The sequence below is a fragment of the Tympanuchus pallidicinctus genome, unplaced genomic scaffold (assembly GCF_026119805.1).
Source record: "Tympanuchus pallidicinctus isolate F22 unplaced genomic scaffold, pur_lepc_1.0 scaffold1, whole genome shotgun sequence".
NCBI classification, from domain to species: Eukaryota; Metazoa; Chordata; class Aves; order Galliformes; family Phasianidae; genus Tympanuchus; species Tympanuchus pallidicinctus.
The window spans coordinates 23,194,458-23,213,858 of NW_026294618.1; the positions used below are offsets into that span (position 1 = coordinate 23,194,458).

The window sequence follows — 19,401 nt, forward strand, 5'->3', positions numbered from 1 at the left end:
TTTGTCCTCACTTACTGTGCTGTGAGTTACGTCCCAGAGTGGTTCAGGAGCAGATGAACTGGACTCCCACAGCCTAAAACTGAAGCTGAATGTTCACCTAATGCATCAGCTCCTGGCCATGCCACCTGTGGACCTACGACCTGACTACCCTCTCCACAAATACACATAATGTGGCACTTATATCTATTACATGAACTTGCTAAATGCATCTATATGTAATTATATATTCACATGGTAGCCTGGGAGAAGGAATTACTTCCAGAGATTTCAGAGAAAAGGAATGATTATGTCACAGTTCCATCCAAGTGACTTTTAAAAACAAATTAGCTGCATACATGCATTTCATCGAATGATTTAGCTAATTTTTGAGTTTTAGCCTTCCCCCAAAATTGCTAATGATAATAGTATAATTTTTTCCTGTCCTTCAAAATACACCTGAAAACTAAATTAACTGCAGAAACACTATGCTTAAGCTTAGACAATCAGGACAACCAGACAGTTCAGCCTGAGAAAAGTTTAAAATTGCTGCACCAGCTCCTCTGACAAAGTAATACTGTAACACTGTTAGATTTGAGACTGTGCTGGCATTGAGTTTCCTGAAGAACATTATTTACTTGCTTGTTTTCTCCATGACTGTATCTAATGATCCAAACTAACTCTGTTAGTTGCTCTTTACATAGCAAGAAGAAAGATGTTTATCATATTAGAATAATCAAATAATTGCTCATCAGGTTTTGCCATTCACTGAAGCAGTCTCAGGATAAAAGTATTTTTGTGATGGGAACTTCCCTAACCTAATTGGGATTGAAGAACAGAAACTTGCTTGTTCCTGTGGTGCAATGAAGTTCCTGCTAGTCAATCGAAAACTGGCGATCCAAAGCCCTTGTCTAAGTAAAGGATTGGTACTATTGCTGCCTTCCTTAGTTCTGAGGCTCTTATCAAAACACCAAATAATAATATTTGTTTACATTATTATTTAAAAATAATAATTCAAGTTGATACATGTTTCCAATCTTCAGGTCAAATTTCAGTTAGGAAAGGTTTTCATTGGCTGAATACAGAAATACCAGGAGAAAAGCTTTCCAGAACACAACTGCATTCATCTTCAATTAATGGTAAGTTTGAGCAAATCACTTCTTGATTTTAATAGAAGCACTGTTGAAATTTCCCTCGTATTACAGAGAAGACTAAAGATTAACTCCCTTGGGTGGTTCCAGGAAGGTGAGCTTTACCTTTTCCACAGTCATTCAACATTATGTGGAAAAATCTTTCTACTTGCTTTCCTTATCTTACAGAACCACAAAGTAAAGATAATAAGGCTGCACCACTTACTCTGACAAGTGGTTTTGAAATAGACAGCTCACAATCACTATATTATAACTGGGTACAATTAAGCTATTAAGCCCACCATAGCCTGACTCTCCACACGGTCATTACAAATCAGGAGAATCATAGAATCACAGAATATCCTAAGTTGGAAAGGATTCATAAGGATCATCAAGTCCAACTCATAGAATCAATCAATAGTCGTCATAATACGTAAAATAAATGATTAGCTTTGATGCCACACCTGCTTCCTTCCTAACTTTCTTGACTTTTTGTGCCATACTAGTTACAGTGAAATTAGGAAGATGCAGTAGTTGATCTGAGAAGGGTGCTGCATTACACTCCATCAGCTATTATCTTCTCATGCAACAGCAAAGCCTGCAATTGTGGATCATGATATCTCACGGATTGAAAAGCAGCATCTGCTTTTCTTTCTATGCATTTACAGTAAGCAATTAAGTGACATAAAAGATACTGATTTAATAAATTTTCTCATAGCTGAAATAATATTAATTTTATATTTCTTTTTGAAGGACCCCACTACAGAGTAAGAATACTAAAAAGCTCAATGCACAAATACTGTCTTTAATGAGAAACATTTGCTCTACCTTGCATAGGGCAGATTGCAGTACTCCATGTATTACTACAAATTGTTTCCTTTTTTACAAGAAATGTTCACAATGAACACCTTTAACAGTGAACAAATAATTCATGCTCCACATGCAGTACAAAATAAAGGATATTCCATCAGGTCCACCCTTCAGCTTTTGCTGAAGTGTCCAACCTGGGAATTATAAATATAGATGTTAGTAACAGTATTCCTGAATGAATAATTGAGCATTCCACTGTCATTTTAGAATAAAAACTCTTTGCTGTATCTTGGAAGCATTGTCTTCTTTTTGCCAACTACAGGGGGAGCCTGAATCTCTGGCTGGCTGGAACTAGACTTTAGTGGTTAAATAATGAATGTTGTAATGGAAGAAATCCTGCTTAAGTGAGAAAAAGTAAAATGTGAGCTATTTCACCCCAGTGACCAGTTCTAACTGCAGACCCCTTCATTGGGTAGAATGCAATACGTATTTCCCTCAAAGAATTAGATAAATGTTTGCAAAAAGCAGGCTGCGCCTACTTAATTCTGCTCCAACTGAAATCTGAACACTTTCCAAAAACACATCCTTGAACTCTAACAAAATTTTGGATGGCCTTAGAAAAATAAAAAGAATGCTGACCAGCCTGAAAGATAAAATAAAATATTCCTCCTATTGGAGCTGACATGTGCACTAGCTGGGAACTCTCTAAGCTATATATGTCTCATAGGAAGCCAGGTCAAGGAGAAGAATCTGATTTCAGGATATCTACCTGATGATAAAAACCATATTGCAAATTATTCCATAAATCCCGCTGCCAAAAATCTATCCCTGTACCCTGGATGTATATGCTAGTAAATGCGTATCACTTTGGCTGCAAAGGGAGTTATCATCTTTAGAAAGTATTTATCTTTATTGAAATCAAATCCCAAGAAGAATCCCATGGTGTAGATGCAAAATGGTTAAGTTGTCAAATACATTCTTTTGAGTGTCTGAAGATATTTAAGAATATTTGCTGAACTCAGAATGCTGGAGATAACACTTGCCTATGTGTTGTCTGTGCCTCAAAATCTCAGAAGAGTTCTTAACTTGCATAAAATACAAAGATCTTTCACAAATTCAAATTAATGTCTGTCTGCAGATGAGCAAGCCAAGAAAGAAATTCAGTCCTTATTTAACTGTTCCTTAATTCTTTATCTCAAAAAAGTTACTGCTCAAAAAACAGTTCAAAAAAACTTTCCTGGTTTACACAGTAGTACTGTCCATCCTTGGATAATTGAGCAATTTTTAATAAAAGGAGTGCTTCCTAACAAATAATAAGTATAGGCATATATACCAACATATGTACAAATGAATATGACCCTCTTCATTGGGAATTATGCCATTTGGGTGTAAGCAAAGATGCTTTGCTGTGAATGCAGTAGCCAGATATCTTAGGTCCAAAGTAGTTCAAATGAACAACTCCATAATCAAGAGCTAACCACTTGCTGTGGACAAATTGACCCTTGGTGACTGTACAAATGCACATTCCTAGCCTGCAATAAAATTCAACTTAATCCATCTCTTACTGAGAAAAGGAGAATAGTATGTATAAAATGCTGCTGCAGAGAAGCTGCGACATAATGTAGAGGTAATGGTAACATTTTACAGCCTGGCATGATGTATATCAATGACCTTAGCCTCCTAAATTAGGTTGTGATGTTTGAAAACAGGATTAGATATCTAAAGTACTTTGGCAACTATTGGCCCAGGTGGCATAAGGGTGATGATAGAGGTCACCCTCGCTACTGTGTTTAGCTCAGTGAGATCTGCCACACAAGAAATTGGCTTGTGTCAGGAATATTGAACCACAAGACATCTCGAAAAGAAGGTGTAAAAGATGAAGTTCTCTGCCTTTTGCCCTTTGGTTTGCCATGAAAAACAGGACTGTTTAAAATTCTTAACGGGATTTTCACTCAGTCATATACCCAGGAGGATACATGACAACCTGTGGGTTGATTTGTCCCAGTTAAAACAGTGTGATGTAAGCAGAGGCCTGATTGTTTACAAAGTTGATGAGACTTTTCCTGCAAGTTTAAATGGGACCAGAATCTTATGTCATAGTACAAAAATCAAGTGACAAACTAAACAAAAGCTCTCCAAACCTCAAAAAATGCTGTTATTGCCCATGTAGTTACCCACTTTCAGCCTGTTCTGACTTCATCCTATGCAAATCATCTCCATGATTTTGCAGATTCAAATAATTTAAAAAGATTGCTTCCTACACCTTAATTTGAAAAATGAATCATGCATGAAGATAAGCATTCACTTTCATCGGCTTTGGAGCTGGAGCATTTTTTGAATGGAAGAAAAAGCTAGGAATACACAACTCTTCTCTGGTTCTTGTCAGATACAGTAAAATTGGGCATGACCCAAGATTCTTGGAATTAATCTCATTTTCCTCCTAAATTGTAGAGTTTTCAGATATTTAGTACCAAGTTTTGCTGTGCTGAGAATCTAGATAAACATGTAATTGGCAGGATTTATTTACAATTATACTGGATGCTGTGAGAACTGAGATTAGTTTCTCTCCAGCAATTTTAATTTGTAAGGCATGAAACACTGTCAATCTCATTGTTTTATAAATGTAGAAGAAAGCCTGCAATGGCCTGCAGTTAGCCAAGAAACCTTAGAGCACCAGCCAGAGTTAATATATCTAATGAATATTCACAGTTCTCTCACTCCATACACATGTAGATTTACACAGGAGATCGATGCCACTAATTGTTTCAGCTGATGAGCCCACAGCTGTCCTATTGCAAACGTTGTCACTGCAGTGTCTGTATTTCTATATAGGCAGTTCCTACTAGCACTACAGCTGTCGTGTTCCTGAGGTTTGTAGTCCATCCAAGGAAAGGCAAGACATTTATCCCAAAGCCATGGCAGCCTTGCCATAGACTTGTCCCTAAGCTGCTCTACCAAATTCTCATGAGCGTGAGACAGCTTCATAAGCTGGTACAGTTCAGTACTTACAATATAGCAATGGGAATGTCTTGTCTCCTCTTGCGCCCTTTCATTCTGCATCTTACAGTTGCTTTCTACTGCACTGTGTCCTTGCACATCGTGTGTACCTTTCAGTCTTCACAAGGCACACAGATATTTGCATCCCTCTCTCCATCCAGCCAGATAACTCAGATAAGATCTCTTCTTTTGCACCTCAGTCTGCTGAAGAGAAGCACTAAAGTAGACAGCTACTTCTTAGAACCCAGTCATGATGTGACCTGTGTACACTGCATTCTTTATTTGCTATCCTGCTAGGAGTAGGAAAGTGTTTGAACTTTTAATCATGTTTTTAATCACTGATGTCTGCTATCCAGTGAAATGTGAACAGGGGCACAGCATGTGAGCTAAGGTTGTTTACAGACCCATAACTACAAATGGGCTTAATTTCAGTCAGTGTTCTTGATGTTTGTTTAGGTACTGGTTTCAAGCCTTAAATCATTGCTAAGATCATATTCAGATGAGAAAAATGGAATCACACAGACCATCATGTCATACAGGAACTTGCATGTGTATTCTGGTAGTTTTCATGGATGGGATGAACAGAGCCAAAATTTCATATCTATATTTTCTAACTCCCCTAGCAGTATTTCACATTTTGAGAACTGGATGGAGACAGATTAATAGTGAAAATTAACATAAAACATTCCTTGCATTTTTAGACAAGTAGGATGCCTATCAAGAAACAGACAACCTACAACATTTTTAAGGGAAGATAAATAGGCACATTCAAGTACTTAGAAAACAAAGAATATATAAAATGAAAATATAAAATGAAGAATTGTCACTTCAGCCACAAAACTGTGCCCTGTCCCAGCTTTACAAATTCCCATGCTTCTCAGAAGGCAGGAGAAAATATATGGCTTTTAGCATGATCTCATCGTGAACATCTTGCAATAGGCAAGTAGAAGGGTCTCATTTTTATTCCTGTGGCTTTTGATTTGGGTCATTTTGTTGTTGAACCTCTGCACATCTTGATGGCACGCTCTGGCACATTATGTTTCCTTCTGAGCCAAATATTTTCCCTTTGGAATATTTGATCAAAAGTGATACATTCACTCCATCAGGAAAAACAAGTTTCCCCCCTTTTGGAAAATAACAGTTGAAACAATTCCCAGTTTTTCAACAGTCAGAATTTTTAGCACATAAGCTGCCTAAGTGATTTCTTGGTGAGAAGTCTAAGAGTAAGAGGAAACTCCATGGGCACGGGGCCCAGAAACACAATGTTAGATCCCATTTTACTTTAATTTGATTCTAGACTGAGTATTGCTTCACACTGCAATTATGGTAATATGTGAAAAAGAAAAAGAGGCCAGGCAGATATTTAAGAGCCAGATCTCCTCCAATACACCGAATAAAACTGACATCTTAAAATCAACAGGGAAAATACTCCAAAACACAAATCAGACTAACAAGCTGTTGCAGTTTCCCCGGGGTAGAGTAAAAGGTAGTGCTACACACGTGAAGTGCTATTGGAGCTGGTGTTTACTAGAAGTCTGAAAATGATTTTGCACCAGCTGCAAGGAAGCAGGAGTAACTCCCACCGTTGGCATACAATCTCCTTTTAATTACTGGCATCAGAACTGATTGCTAATTTAGTGTGCAAATGTATGTGTTCCAATTCAGATCTCAAACCTGATTCTTGTCACTGAAGAATGTTTCTTGTCTGCTTTCTGGTTTTGGCTTGTAGGTGAAACAGTCTACATTATTGCCTATTCCTCCTGCATAGTTCTCATCCTAGGAATAGTCCTGTTGACTCTCCTAAAGATCAGGTAATTTGATAGGAGCATTAATCTTTGGTTCTAGGAAATTGGAAAAGCAGAAAATAAAATGTTTTGATTTAGTTGAGAGTTGGAACTGTGACTGTCTTTTAAAAACAGTCCAGCATATCCCAGCTATGGAAAGAACTGACATTGCGGGTGTCACGGGAAGATGTGAAATATGATGCATATCTACAATGCCCTCCATTCATACGGAGATCTCAGGCTTTAGGAGGTTTCATTTCCTGTCCCATGGCAGGGGAAGGTGAAATCTGAATTCAAAAATTCTTCAAGGCTACCTTCCTAGCCCCGTAGAAGGCAGAGGAAGTGCAGAAAGGAAATGAGAATATTCAGCATTATAACATATTTAGAAACAGAACTGTGAATGCTGCTATTGTAGTTAATATTCTTGCCAAATACCATTTTTGCTGATAGGATTCTGTAAACATTCCCACACACAGTATGAAATGCTGCCCATATGCCAGTGCTTGGTAAGAAAACAGAAATGTGCATTCACTTAATCAAATGAACATGGCCTTTTCTTAAATGATACATTTTCTTGGACCAAATTAAATGGCCAGATTTCAAGAATTACACTGTCAGATGATAGGTAACAGAACATGATGTAGCAGGAGCTATATATAGTGGGGGGGATATTGAGTCGAATTTCATTATTAAATTCAGAGGCAGATCAAAGAAGAATCGTGCAGAAAAATGCAAAAGGCAATTCAAGGATATATGGGCACAGAGGCCTTTAGGTTTGCAGTTACAGGAATATCAGCATATAAATAAAACTCAGATTTAAAGAATACAGGGGATGGAAGAAAGAACAGCACATTAATAATGGTGAAGGGAATTACTTTATACCACAAAGTTCATCATGAAAAGAGGGGAATTTTGCCACTGATTTCAATTAAGCCAAAGTTCAAACCAAAAGCCGTATAGTTTATAGTTAAATACATGCACATTCTTTGTTTTCAGAGCCTGCAGAACAAAACACGAGTCAAGAAGTCCCTCGCCAGATCATTCTTCTGAAACATTTATGGTCCATTATAAAAGTCACAGATGAATTACTTTGTTGCTTATGCTTTTTAAGGCTACTCTTGAAAGCCAGCCTGTTGTACATATGCGGTAATAAAATATATAATAGAAAACTTACTATAAATTACGTAATTTTGTAGTTGTGCATAGAGAAGATTTTTCTATTTATTAACACATTAAAACTTTCACAAGCTAAAAAAAAAAACCAAACAAACATATTTTTGCGTAGATTCATAGATCTGTCCTGAGCTATACATTTGCTATATCCTCAGACTCACGTGTCTGATTTTAATGCTGTATCAGCACGAGTCTGGCTTTGCAGTGTGTCTTGTGGAGCAAACTACGAGAGCCACTCTACAGATGTGAATTTATCAGGCAGAAAGGAAAAAGATCCACTCGGAAACATTTCAGAGAGCAGTTAGAAAGCATATATGTGGGGATTTAGGACTCCAGGTTTCCTCCATGTACCCAATGGGCTTTCTATGAGGCAGCACACATGGGAAGGTGGCCTGCAGTTTGATTGTGGAGCACTCAGTAGGGTAGAGGAAGATCAGGATTACAGCCTCTGTCAGTGCAAAGAGGAATTAAACTGGGTGCCTGGGTGGATGTTTTGACCAGCACGTTGTTGTTGAAACTGGTTATTCCTTCCTTTCCAAGATGCTTCAAAAAGACATGAAAGAACTTTGCCAGTCTGAAAACAACAATTTTAGAAAACATTCTATGGTCTGAATTCCCAGTGGCAAAAAACATTTGATGGGGGATGAAGTGAAATGCCTGTTTCTTGAGAGATCAGATACAACCTCTCCATCCCTGTTTCATATTCATTGTCTCTAGGCCATACTCGAAGTGCCTAATTCTCCCTGTGCACTGTACTGGGAGTCATGGTCCCTAACACACCATTCTGGATCCCACTTTGTGGTGATGAGTTCTGGATTTCTCCTTGTAGCTGAGTTGTTTCGCTAGACTAAGCTTCTGTTTACTAGAAATTGATTATCTTTGTTGTGTTTTTGTAACAATCAGGTTCTGATCAGCACAAAGTAACAGACTGGCATTTCTTGTTTTGCTATCACCACAAGCAGCATATATCTTATCTTTTCATGATAATATCCAACACAATTTTCTAATTAGCTTATACTAAGATGTTAGGAACTCTTCATACGTGTGCTTAGACACACAAACTCTCACACACAGGAGTACGTAAAATGCATTTGAAACTGGAGTAAGCATGTGGGTTGTTCTGAAAGACTGCAAGATATTGAGTGGATACTGTGTACGTACTGTATATGTGGAATTTGATGTGCTCTGTTCATTAGAACTAACTTTAATGCTTAAAAGAAAAGTAAATTTCCTCCATTACAACATGTAACGTGTACCTGTATCACAATTCTTTTGATTTATATTTCATAGTGGCACTATATTCTGTCAGTTGTATGTAAGCGTTAACTATTAAATAAAGGAATCTCTGCTGTCATAATCTGTATTCAAGTACCATGATTAGACTCTAACTACTTCTTGAATAAAGAAGCTCTGCGCAGCACAGCACCAACTACACAAATACAGTTATAGTTCAGTCAGCATTTTTTGAAGAGCAGCATCCCCAGTCTTGCCACTTTTGTCCCAAATACGATTAGGAATCACCCAACAATATCATATGCCCTGTAGAGTAGCTTCATGACAGAATCACAGGGGCTAGGTCAAACCCCCGCTAAAGAAGGCTCCCTACAAGAGGTTGCACAGGAAAGCACGTGGATGGGTCTTGATGAAGTATTATCTTTTCTAACAGCCTCATCATTAAAAACTTTTTATCTGAAGTGAGACATCTGTACCATCTGCCGAGGAAAATAAAGTCCACATTTATGTCTCTTTGATGACTCGGTATTCCATGGTCATTTTGGGTAAGGACACATGATTTGCCTCCCTTCCACTGGAGCTGGGACATTGCACAGCAAAGAAATGAAGAATAACCAGGTTAGAGAGAAAGCATAAATTTTAGTCTTATTCTCATTTGAAACAGGGAATACTGTACGTCAGTTTTTGTTTTCAATATCATTTATGCAGTTTATCTAAAGATTGCTTCAAATTAAATGTAAAGAGTCTTTGAGACATACAGGTTTTGGTTCCTTGTGCAGTGCTGAAGATATAAAGCCTAAAATTCAAAGTCCACACTTCTCTTGTCTTACCATAGTGAGTCCTAAATTCTTCAAAAGGAAGATTTTCTTCAGCTACTCCAATTGCTTATGAGATGAGAGGATTTACTTTTTAGAGGGACAACCCTCTCAAGCTGTGGGAATCATAGCCTACTAACACAGATGACAGATGCAAGCAGGACCATCAACATCCCCAGCACAGTGCCTTAAAAGAGTGAACACCATTCTGTTCTTTTAAAAAATTATCATGGGAGTCTTTTACTGTTGGATTCAGACTGGTGAAGACAAATGTCTTCAGCTGAGGGTTGAGGCAGCTCAGTGCCACAGGTTAGGATATTTACTGCAATTTTTTTCCAAGAATATTCCCCAGTCAACATGCTGACATTTCAGACCAGATGCTGAAGCCGTCCCATCTCCCATGAGTTGTACAGAGAGTCTCTGGACACCATTTACAGGGCAGAGATTTCTACTTTGCGGGGGAACATCTAAAGCTGGATGAAGCCTCATTGAATTTTCAAGTTGTACCTCCATTACTGCCTGTAGCTTTTAATGTTCAGTTAATGGAGGGAAAAAATGTTTTCCTAGTTACTTAGAAGAGATTTGTCAGCTATAAAAGCACACAGGGACAACTGATAAAAAAGGTAAATCCAAGAAAATGTACTTCAAATAGATTATGAGGCAACAAAGTCAACACAGGAGGACATGTCAGAGGGACAGCTCATATTTGCTAATGCCATATGTGTGAGCTGCTAAATCAGAGCTGCTGAATCTGGCATAATAGATGAGTGTATCACTTTCAATAAACACTGAGAAAGACTTTGTTTCATCTTTCACATCACACATTGCAAAATCACCAATGGATATAACCAGGAGGGTACATGCTGATTCCTTAACAAACGCATCACCATTTTACATCAGCTTTGAGGGACTAAGTTGAATTTGGCTTTATTTCTTCTGCTTGTGGTGACACTGTAGCACTCAGTACCAACACAGTGTTAGAGAAGAACCTTAGAGAAAAAAAATGTTCAAAAACGCATCTTAGTAGAAAAAGATTTATCAGTAAGAACTGAAAGGAAGTGTGTCTTTCGTTCATATCTCAAGACTGATTTTTACATTTATCTACTTCCGCATACATCTTGGATCTAGAGAAACAGTTATCCTGATAATATTATATGAACAGGACAACCTCTTATTTTTAAAAAAGAACTTACGGCAGCCTGAGAAATCATATAAAACTCAGTGCCACGGAATTCTAATTTTCAGATATTTAGCATCATATCTAAGCAATATTTCTACCACTTAAAAGTAACTCTGAAAAAATGGTCGTATCTCATACATTCACACTAAACCCTTGGATGAAGATTATTTCATTTCAACAGTGCTGATCCCAAAAAGCAAATTTTACCTCACAGACTTTCAGTCTTCATTCTGCGTCTCCTTATTACAATAGTAAAAGTTTTATGAACTCAAATGATGCTATTAAGAAGGGAAAATTAGCCGAAGCTTCTCTGGACTTATTCACAAGACCAGAATATTCACTTCTTTGTCCCATAAACTCTGGCTACACATGAAAATAAAACATTAAAGTGCTGGTCCAGAGCCAAGTTGCCCAAATACATAAAAGCTGCAAATAAACTACAAAGCAAGCTGCTGCTGGAAGACATTAGCACTGCCCATGTAAGGGATCCATGACACTGCTGCCCAGCGAAGAACTACGCCCATTACTAGCGGAACTAATCAACTTCTCCAGAAACATGTACAAGCCATGCCTTTAGAATAGAGTATCTTGACCTTTCAAGAGCCAGTATTTCACTTTCTAGTCATTGCCAACAACATGGAAAGAAGGAAAACTACTGTGGAAGTATTAAAGAAAGTTCAGCAATGCAACATCGGTCATCTGTCAAACCTTCACAGTCTCAGAGAAGGCCACTGACCAAAGACTGCCCTGGATATTCCAGTTACATACTCCATGGCCCCAGCACAAATAAAATGACCTCCATGTTGTTCCAGAAGATCTTTGTAGTGATTTCAATCCAGTGGCCCACAGAAGAAGACAGTTTTCAAAGAACAGAAATAAATATATTGGAACATGTCATGTGGCTCTGGTAAAAATCACAGAGAGCAGTCAGTGTGGAGGAGGAGCTTCTCTCCTCTGCAGATGCCAAGAGTTTACACTCTCCCCTTTTCAGCATTTATATAGGAGCACCACCAAAACAGATGGAGAGGCAGCATATCCCCACATTCTAACTGTGTGATCATGATATTCAGCACTTTGTTGCTTTCTCTTTATAGCTTTCAACAAATACATAATTTTTATAATGACATAATAATTGGGTCACAAATAGGAATAGGGCTGCACAACAGGGAAACAGAACACCTGCAGTCAAGCCTTCCACAAGCAGAGAGTTACTTTAGGGTGAAGTGAACTCAATGGGAGACGCTGATAGGGACTAGAAGAGCAGCCACCACTGGTGGTCAATCACTCTGAATGGTAGCATAAGGATTTAGATTTAGTAGCATTATCACAATGCATGCTGCTTCTGCTGTATTTTGAAGGGATGCAGTCTCGACTGCTTTACTATGCTGTGTTGAAGTCAGTGTTATCTATGTGAGTAACAGCCAGATTAGTCCTTGATCTTAAGGTTGATGTATGTCTATTTTCTGAAGCCAAAGAGTAGGCATTAAAATGCTCTCTCAGTCAAAGGGATGCCAGCCCAGGAAAGCAAGCAGCAGAACATTATGTGCCCAACAAACTTTAGCAATATGAACATGAGTTGTCTAACAAATCTCAGGGATTTTGTTGGGATTGTTCACCTGGACCCAGGCTTAAATTCATCCCAGGTGGCACTTCTGGCAAATAAGCATTCATTATTTTTTAATCTGGCTCTGTGTTTCTTTCTCCTTTAAAACGATCCTGACAAACAATCTATATGTCTGTGACCTCCACCCTGGATTACTATAACTCACTACGTGATTGAAGATGAACGTGTGGGTGAAATACGGGCTCCAGATGTGATTGCTCATCTTTTCCAGCACTCACATCACTGAAGAGCGAAAGACCTGCATTCAAGACTCTTCAAAAGCTCCTAAGTTGTTTCTAAAGCAAAACCTGTAAAGAACTAAGGCATTTTAGGTTATTCTATGATTCTATGACTTTAGGTTTTTCATTCTCACAATGTAATAGGTACCCTGTTTCAGTGCATAGAGGGAGAGTTCAGAGCCTTAGAACTCTAAACCAAGCAGGCTGGTTGCTGAAAAGCCTACAGTGCATTACACACTAGGACATATCTGCAAACCTCCAGGGTTTAAAGGTCTCTTAGAGCCGAAGTCAGGAATTCTTCTAGGGAGTTATGATATAGATGTCTAGAACTTTCAGAGAACTGAGCAGAGGTAGCTCTTCTAATCTATACTCTATATGCTGCGTAGATATTTTATTTGACACAGAAGTTGTGATAGCAGTGCAACCAACCACTTTTATTTAAGAAATTCATAGTTGGTTAGTTACTGAACAAGTGGACAATTCAATTCCCAAACTGGCCTACAATTAATGATCTCATCATCGTCTTGAAAGAAAAAAAAACAACCTTTTCTGCTTTTTTCTTCGTCATCTTTCTGGTCTCAGGAATCCTGAATTCCTTCCTGGACAGTGACACAAATTCAGATTGGTTAGGAAGTATGTTCTTTTTCATCCCCGTGGTTAGATTCACTGGTTAGGGCATCCCCAAAGAAAGTGTATTTGAATCTCCTCAGGCTGATCTTCACCTCTCATCAGTGGTTTAGTCTGGATTTCAGGCCAATTTTTAAAAGGGGTTTGCAGAAAAACTACTTTTTTTTCCCAACTGTGACTTCACTTTCAATCTTCAAGGAGCTCAGTCTTGCTCACAGGATCTTGGATGCAAAACACTCACCAGTCTGCATCAGAACTGGGCACTTTAGCCTAAAATGAGCTTATACTGTGTACACACAGAAACAGACTGAAAGGGGAAACTTTACTGATAAAAAAATTGTTAAATATTCTGAAAGAATTCTGAAAAAATCTACACAAAATCAGTAACAGTACTGATGTTTCAAATTGAAAAATGACAATATTTTCATGGAGCATTTCAACAGTTTATAGATATAAGGCTTTTCTTTGCTTTTGTCAATTATAGATCTAAAAATGACAAAGCAGTTCACTAGCATCTTGCTGAACTAGGACATCTTAACAGTAAAGTATCACCATCACAAGAGCACAGAGAAATATTACAGATGCTTCTCACTGTGTAAGCAAGTCCAACTGAGTAGTAATATCCTCAGAAATTAATGGAAAATGTCAACTCATAGAATATAGAAGAAAAAGTCCAGTTGTTTAATGAGACCATGGACAAAATTTTTGCCCATTCTATATTACTACTACCCTGAATGACAGTTGAAAATCTTGCCAGTTTTTAATTGCTTAATATAATTAGGTTTTAATACAGTTGACAAAAAAAAAAAAAAAAAAGCAACTACAACAAATTTAACATATGTAGCAAATAAGAAAATTTGCATCAGATTTGGAGGATCTGGAAGGCTGCCATTAACCATAAAGTCTTGGAACAAGATAAAGTCATCCATATATTTAACAGATGTTAAACAAAACACAATAACAAAAGTGCTGTATCTAAAAATTTCTTACGGTGAATTCTGATCTGGATCTGTGTTCACAACAGAACTGAGTTGACAAACGAAAAATATAGACTCAGATAAATAAAACACATAAGAGAATGGCCACACACACTGTGGGATCTCATAAACTACTGCAAATATTTGTATTGCTCTAAAAGTCATCTTGATTAAAAGTTAACTATGTATTCACTGTTTCCAACCAGTTCAACCGAAAAAAACTCAAAAAACAAAATTCAACTTAAAGCATGATAAAATGATCTGCTGTTCATACAGTTTTCTCACCTGTGTAAGTACCAAACATAGCATTCTTTATGACAGTCATTTATTTCATACTTATTTATAAGACAATTTTCAACAAGACACTACAGTATGGAAACTCTTTCCATAACAGAAAGTTATATCTGGTTTCTATTTTAGTTCTTTGCTGAAATGGTTTTCTTATATTTGGTTTCTTGATATATGTGTCCTTGGTCAAGGTAGATGACAAATGTAATTGCAAAGAAAATCCGTTTACTTGATAGTTCTAGAATTGAAGGAAGCTTGTGCAACCTTTGAATTCGTTTTCTTGTTCAAAGCTGTACAGATGAAGTTTCCAGCTTCCATCACGGTATAAAGATTGACTCCCTGAAAAATAGAAGTAAAAATCATTAATAATAATAAAAGCACACACACTGGAAATGCTTAAATGTCATCTTATTTTGCTCCAGGGTCTAATTTTTGGAAAGGGTCTGACTCATATGTCATTAATGGAGTTCAGTAAGGTTGTGGTGACTTGCACAACAATCACAGCTTCCTGTTGGTGAAAAGTTCTACCACTATCAGGGTGATCTCTTACTCTAATGGTAGTGAACCAAATACTATAGTAATAAATTTCGAACACAAAAGAATCTGGAATAAAGAATCAGAATAATAACTAGAAGTTGGAAGAAAAATACATTGTCTAAATATGTGCTGCAATTGCTTATCATCAAGCGCTGAAAAACTTGATGTTTGTAAGTATTCCATCTGCATTTCAGGAAAATGGAGGAAATCTATTGGCAAATAACATCAGTGAGAAACAGGATTCTGCATTCTCTTGAACAAATAAAGCCTTCTTGAAAAAGTTCCCCTCAGTGCAAAATTGCAGTTTACACTGGTAACCCAACTGAGCAAAAACCTGCAGCTGCTAGATCGGTCCTAGCTAAAATGGTCTCTTGAGCAACTCATGTACACTTGAAGTTTTAGAGTTAGATTGTATAAATAATTCAAGCTCTTGCACCGAAGACTGGGAATTAGAAACCGGTAAAGCCAATAGAAGGGATGCAAAACAAGACATTCAACTGCCAATACACTAAGTAGCTACACAAAACTGGGAGTAGTGAGTCAGTCAGCACTAAAGAGTGCAAGACTTATTACACCAAAAAGACATTCTCATAATATTGCACTTTATACCAAAACCTCATTTAGTTGCTTAGAATTTTTAAAAGATACTTTTCCAATACTAATCAGCACCACCTCAAACTTATTGTTAATTTTTAAAGAGTTATAACAAGGGTAATTTCAGCTCATTCTGTTTTTATTTCTTTGGTCATTTCCCAGCTTTAGTTTGTAGAATACTATTGTACATAACAGTCTCAAAATTCTTAAGAGCATCTGTGCTTTTTATTAGGAAGAAGCAAGGTACATTCCACCACAGACATACTTAGTGGTTAGGTTATGTAAGATGCCAAAATAAGAAAACAAAACTATACAAAAATCACATTTTCAGCACTGTAACACCGAATAACATGATACATGTTGATAAGGAACATATTTACATTTCATAATCACTAAATGGAACACAAGCATATCTGCCTTTTAAATTGTCACTCTTATGTGTCATGAACCCAAGTGGATTACAGTGAAGGCACAAATCCCAGCATCTAAAAGCATAGCTCACAGATGGATGTAGGAAAAGAGCAGTGACAGATATTTGTAACGTTGTTGAGTCAAAATAATGTCTTCAGATAGATGCTCAGACATGTACTCAGGTGTATTTGGTAAGCATTTCGTATATTCAGAATTATTCTATGCTACCATGAAACACAGAAACAAGTTTCTCCAATAGCATCGACGAGCATGAAAAAGTTACTTCCATCAGAAAAGCATCTGCCAAAAAGCACAGTTCTTTAACTCTTGCTGAGTTCAATTAAGTGGTTCTCATTCAGCACTCATAAATACCAAGTCTATTATCTGTATGAACTTCGGTTTCATTGTCAGGATATGAGGGTAACAGTATTTAGTCACTTCTGAGAAAGGCTTATTGTTTGCTAACCAAACTTCAGAGGCACTGTAAGCACAAGTACTGTTTACTATAATTACACAGGAACCATACAGAAATTGTCTAAACTTTATAGGGCCTCTATAAAGTTTAGAATCATAGAATATCCCAAGTTGGACGGGATCCATTAGGATCACTGCATCCAACTCCTGGCTCCACAAAAGGACCACCCAAAAATCATACATCTGAGAGCGCTGTTCAAATGCTCCTTGAACTCTGTCAAGTTTGGTGCCATGACCCCATGACTGCTCTGAGGAGGTTTTTCCAGTGCCTGATCACCCCCCAAGTGAAGAACCTTTTCCTGATATCCAGTCTGAACCTCCCCTGATGCAGTTCCATGCCCTTCCCTTGGGTTCTATTGCTGGTCAACAGAGAGTAGATTGATATCAGCCCATCTGCTCCCCTTCATGAGGAAGCTTCATGAGCATGAATGATCTATGACATTATTTTCTGTCCATTTACTATGGTACAACCAATCAGTTGTAGATAGACTATGCTGTAAATTTCACATTTATCCTGCTAGAGATTTATTTCACGCATCATTTCTTGGTTAGGCAATGTGAAGAACAGTATATAGAAAATATTAATTATTATTCTGATGTATCTAGTCAATCTGAACACAGTAATATGCACTTAAATGTTGCCCATCCTTTGGCTGACACTTTACATGACTTTAGTCAACAAAACTAGTGCTTTAGTGCATCACTGAAAGGAACAAGAGAAGGAGCTCTGCAAATGGACGGCATTAGTAAGTATAATTTCATTTGTATACCATCATACAAAAAGGGACATATTAATAGATTTTTTTCAATGATTATTTTACCATGGTACAAAAACCAACAAAGACTGCAAAGAACAAAGCTCATATACTAAAACAAGAATTTTGAAACTCTGTCTACATCCACAGATTTGTCTCTCATCCAGTAAACCACTCTCTTTTTAATGGGCCAGAAAAGAGTCAAGAAGCAAAGCCTTGTGCTTTGCTATTTCACAATTTAAAATTAAAAAAAAGAGCACGAAATGTTTGAGGATGAGATATTTATCTTCATGGGATTTGGCATTAGCCTTTAGAATAAGCTAGATTCCACATCATTCATAGACTAGTAAATCTTATCAACCAGACTGGAACAAGGTACATTTCTTTCAGTTAGGGTATTTTTATTCAATTGATTTCTTTTGCTGGGAGTCAGTTGGAAAAGTCAGTGGGTATTCTCCCCAGACAAAGAATATTCTGAAAGACTGTTTAAGCGTACACAGCAATGTAAACTAAAATGCATGGTTTCTCCTCATTCAAACTGTTATTTTAAAAGAATGTGCACCTTCTTCATGAAAAAGTCACCCCAAATCAGCTATGAACAATTCAAAACTGAGTCCACTTGTACAACAGACACTTGAGATTAAAACTTTTCTGAACAGGTATGTAACACCTAACCAGAACACCCTAAGAAGCACGTGGAAGTAGGTGATCATTACAGTGAACTCTGTAAGGCACAGAATATGATTTTACAATGCTTAGAGGATGTTAATTTCAGAAGGAAGTACCATGATCCTATTATGTCAAGCAATTCTGTTAGAAAGAAAGCCATCAATAGACAAATCCTTTAACTTAGATCTTTGTATGGCAGACGTCAGACTTCAAGCTCTTCTTGAAGTGGTTTAAATGCAAGCCACAGACATTACAGTTTTGTCAGCTCCTTCTTGTCTAAGTTCAAGGTAAAATCATTGCATAGCTTAAATTAGTAAAAATTCATTATCATAGAAAGATAGAATCGCTCAGGTTGGAAAAGACCTTAAAGATCATCGAGTTCAAACAACACCTAACCAAACTATCTTACTTGAGGCAACAGAATGACTCTAAGCATTTGCTACTGTGCTCCTCATATCTCCAAGGTAAGGAAACAGAGGTTATTCAAATCCCTGCCAAATACAGTTCTGATTTAGATTGCTCATGAACATCATTCAAGTTTTGACAAGCCACGTTAAAACACTGCCTTGGCAAAAAACTACCATTTGCTTCCAATATTTTACTACATAGCATCATTGTTCAGTATGCTTTAAAGTCTTAAATACAAAGTCAAGATAACTTACTGTATTGATCCCCAGACCATTAAGCATATATACAACATCCTCTGTGGCCACATTTCCAGTAGCACCTTTTGCATAGGGACAGCCGCCCAAACCTGCAACAGATGAATCCACTACAGCAACTCCCATCTGGAAAATAACAAACACAAAAATGCATCACTATCAGCAAGTATTATTTGTAATTGTTTGTAAGTAGCAGATTATACACATTATTTACCATAGATAAATACACATCTCCACAAATGGAGGCATTCCATTTCTTACAGTTTGTTACAACAGCCTTAGTCCTGACATCTTTATATGTAAAACTCTCCAAACACAGGATGTGGAACAGAGAACTTATGTGTGATTTTGGCAGATAACTGATTGCTGTTTCAGAGCCAACCATAGTTCTGTGGTATCTTTCTCCTTATATCTCCACATTATTTTTAAGCCAGTATCTAGTCTGTAAAGGCTTTCTAATAACTAAA

The 19,401-nt window shown here is 37.3% G+C and overlaps 1 protein-coding gene across 3 annotated transcripts in view; it reads right to left on the minus strand.

Moving 5' to 3' along the window:
• Positions 1-13,870: 13,870 nt before the first annotated feature.
• The window catches only part of HMGCLL1 (3-hydroxymethyl-3-methylglutaryl-CoA lyase like 1), a 73,910-nt gene continuing 68,379 nt past the window's right edge, over positions 13,871-19,401 (minus strand). For all 3 annotated transcript variants that reach the window (XM_052677008.1, XM_052677019.1, XM_052677004.1), the window contains 2 exons: positions 18,935-19,060; positions 13,871-15,171 (listed from right to left, as the gene is read on the minus strand). In XM_052677008.1, coding sequence (XP_052532968.1) covers positions 15,058-15,171; positions 18,935-19,060 — 240 coding nt within the window. In that variant the 3' untranslated portion in view covers positions 13,871-15,057. The remainder of the gene's footprint in view (positions 15,172-18,934; positions 19,061-19,401) is intronic.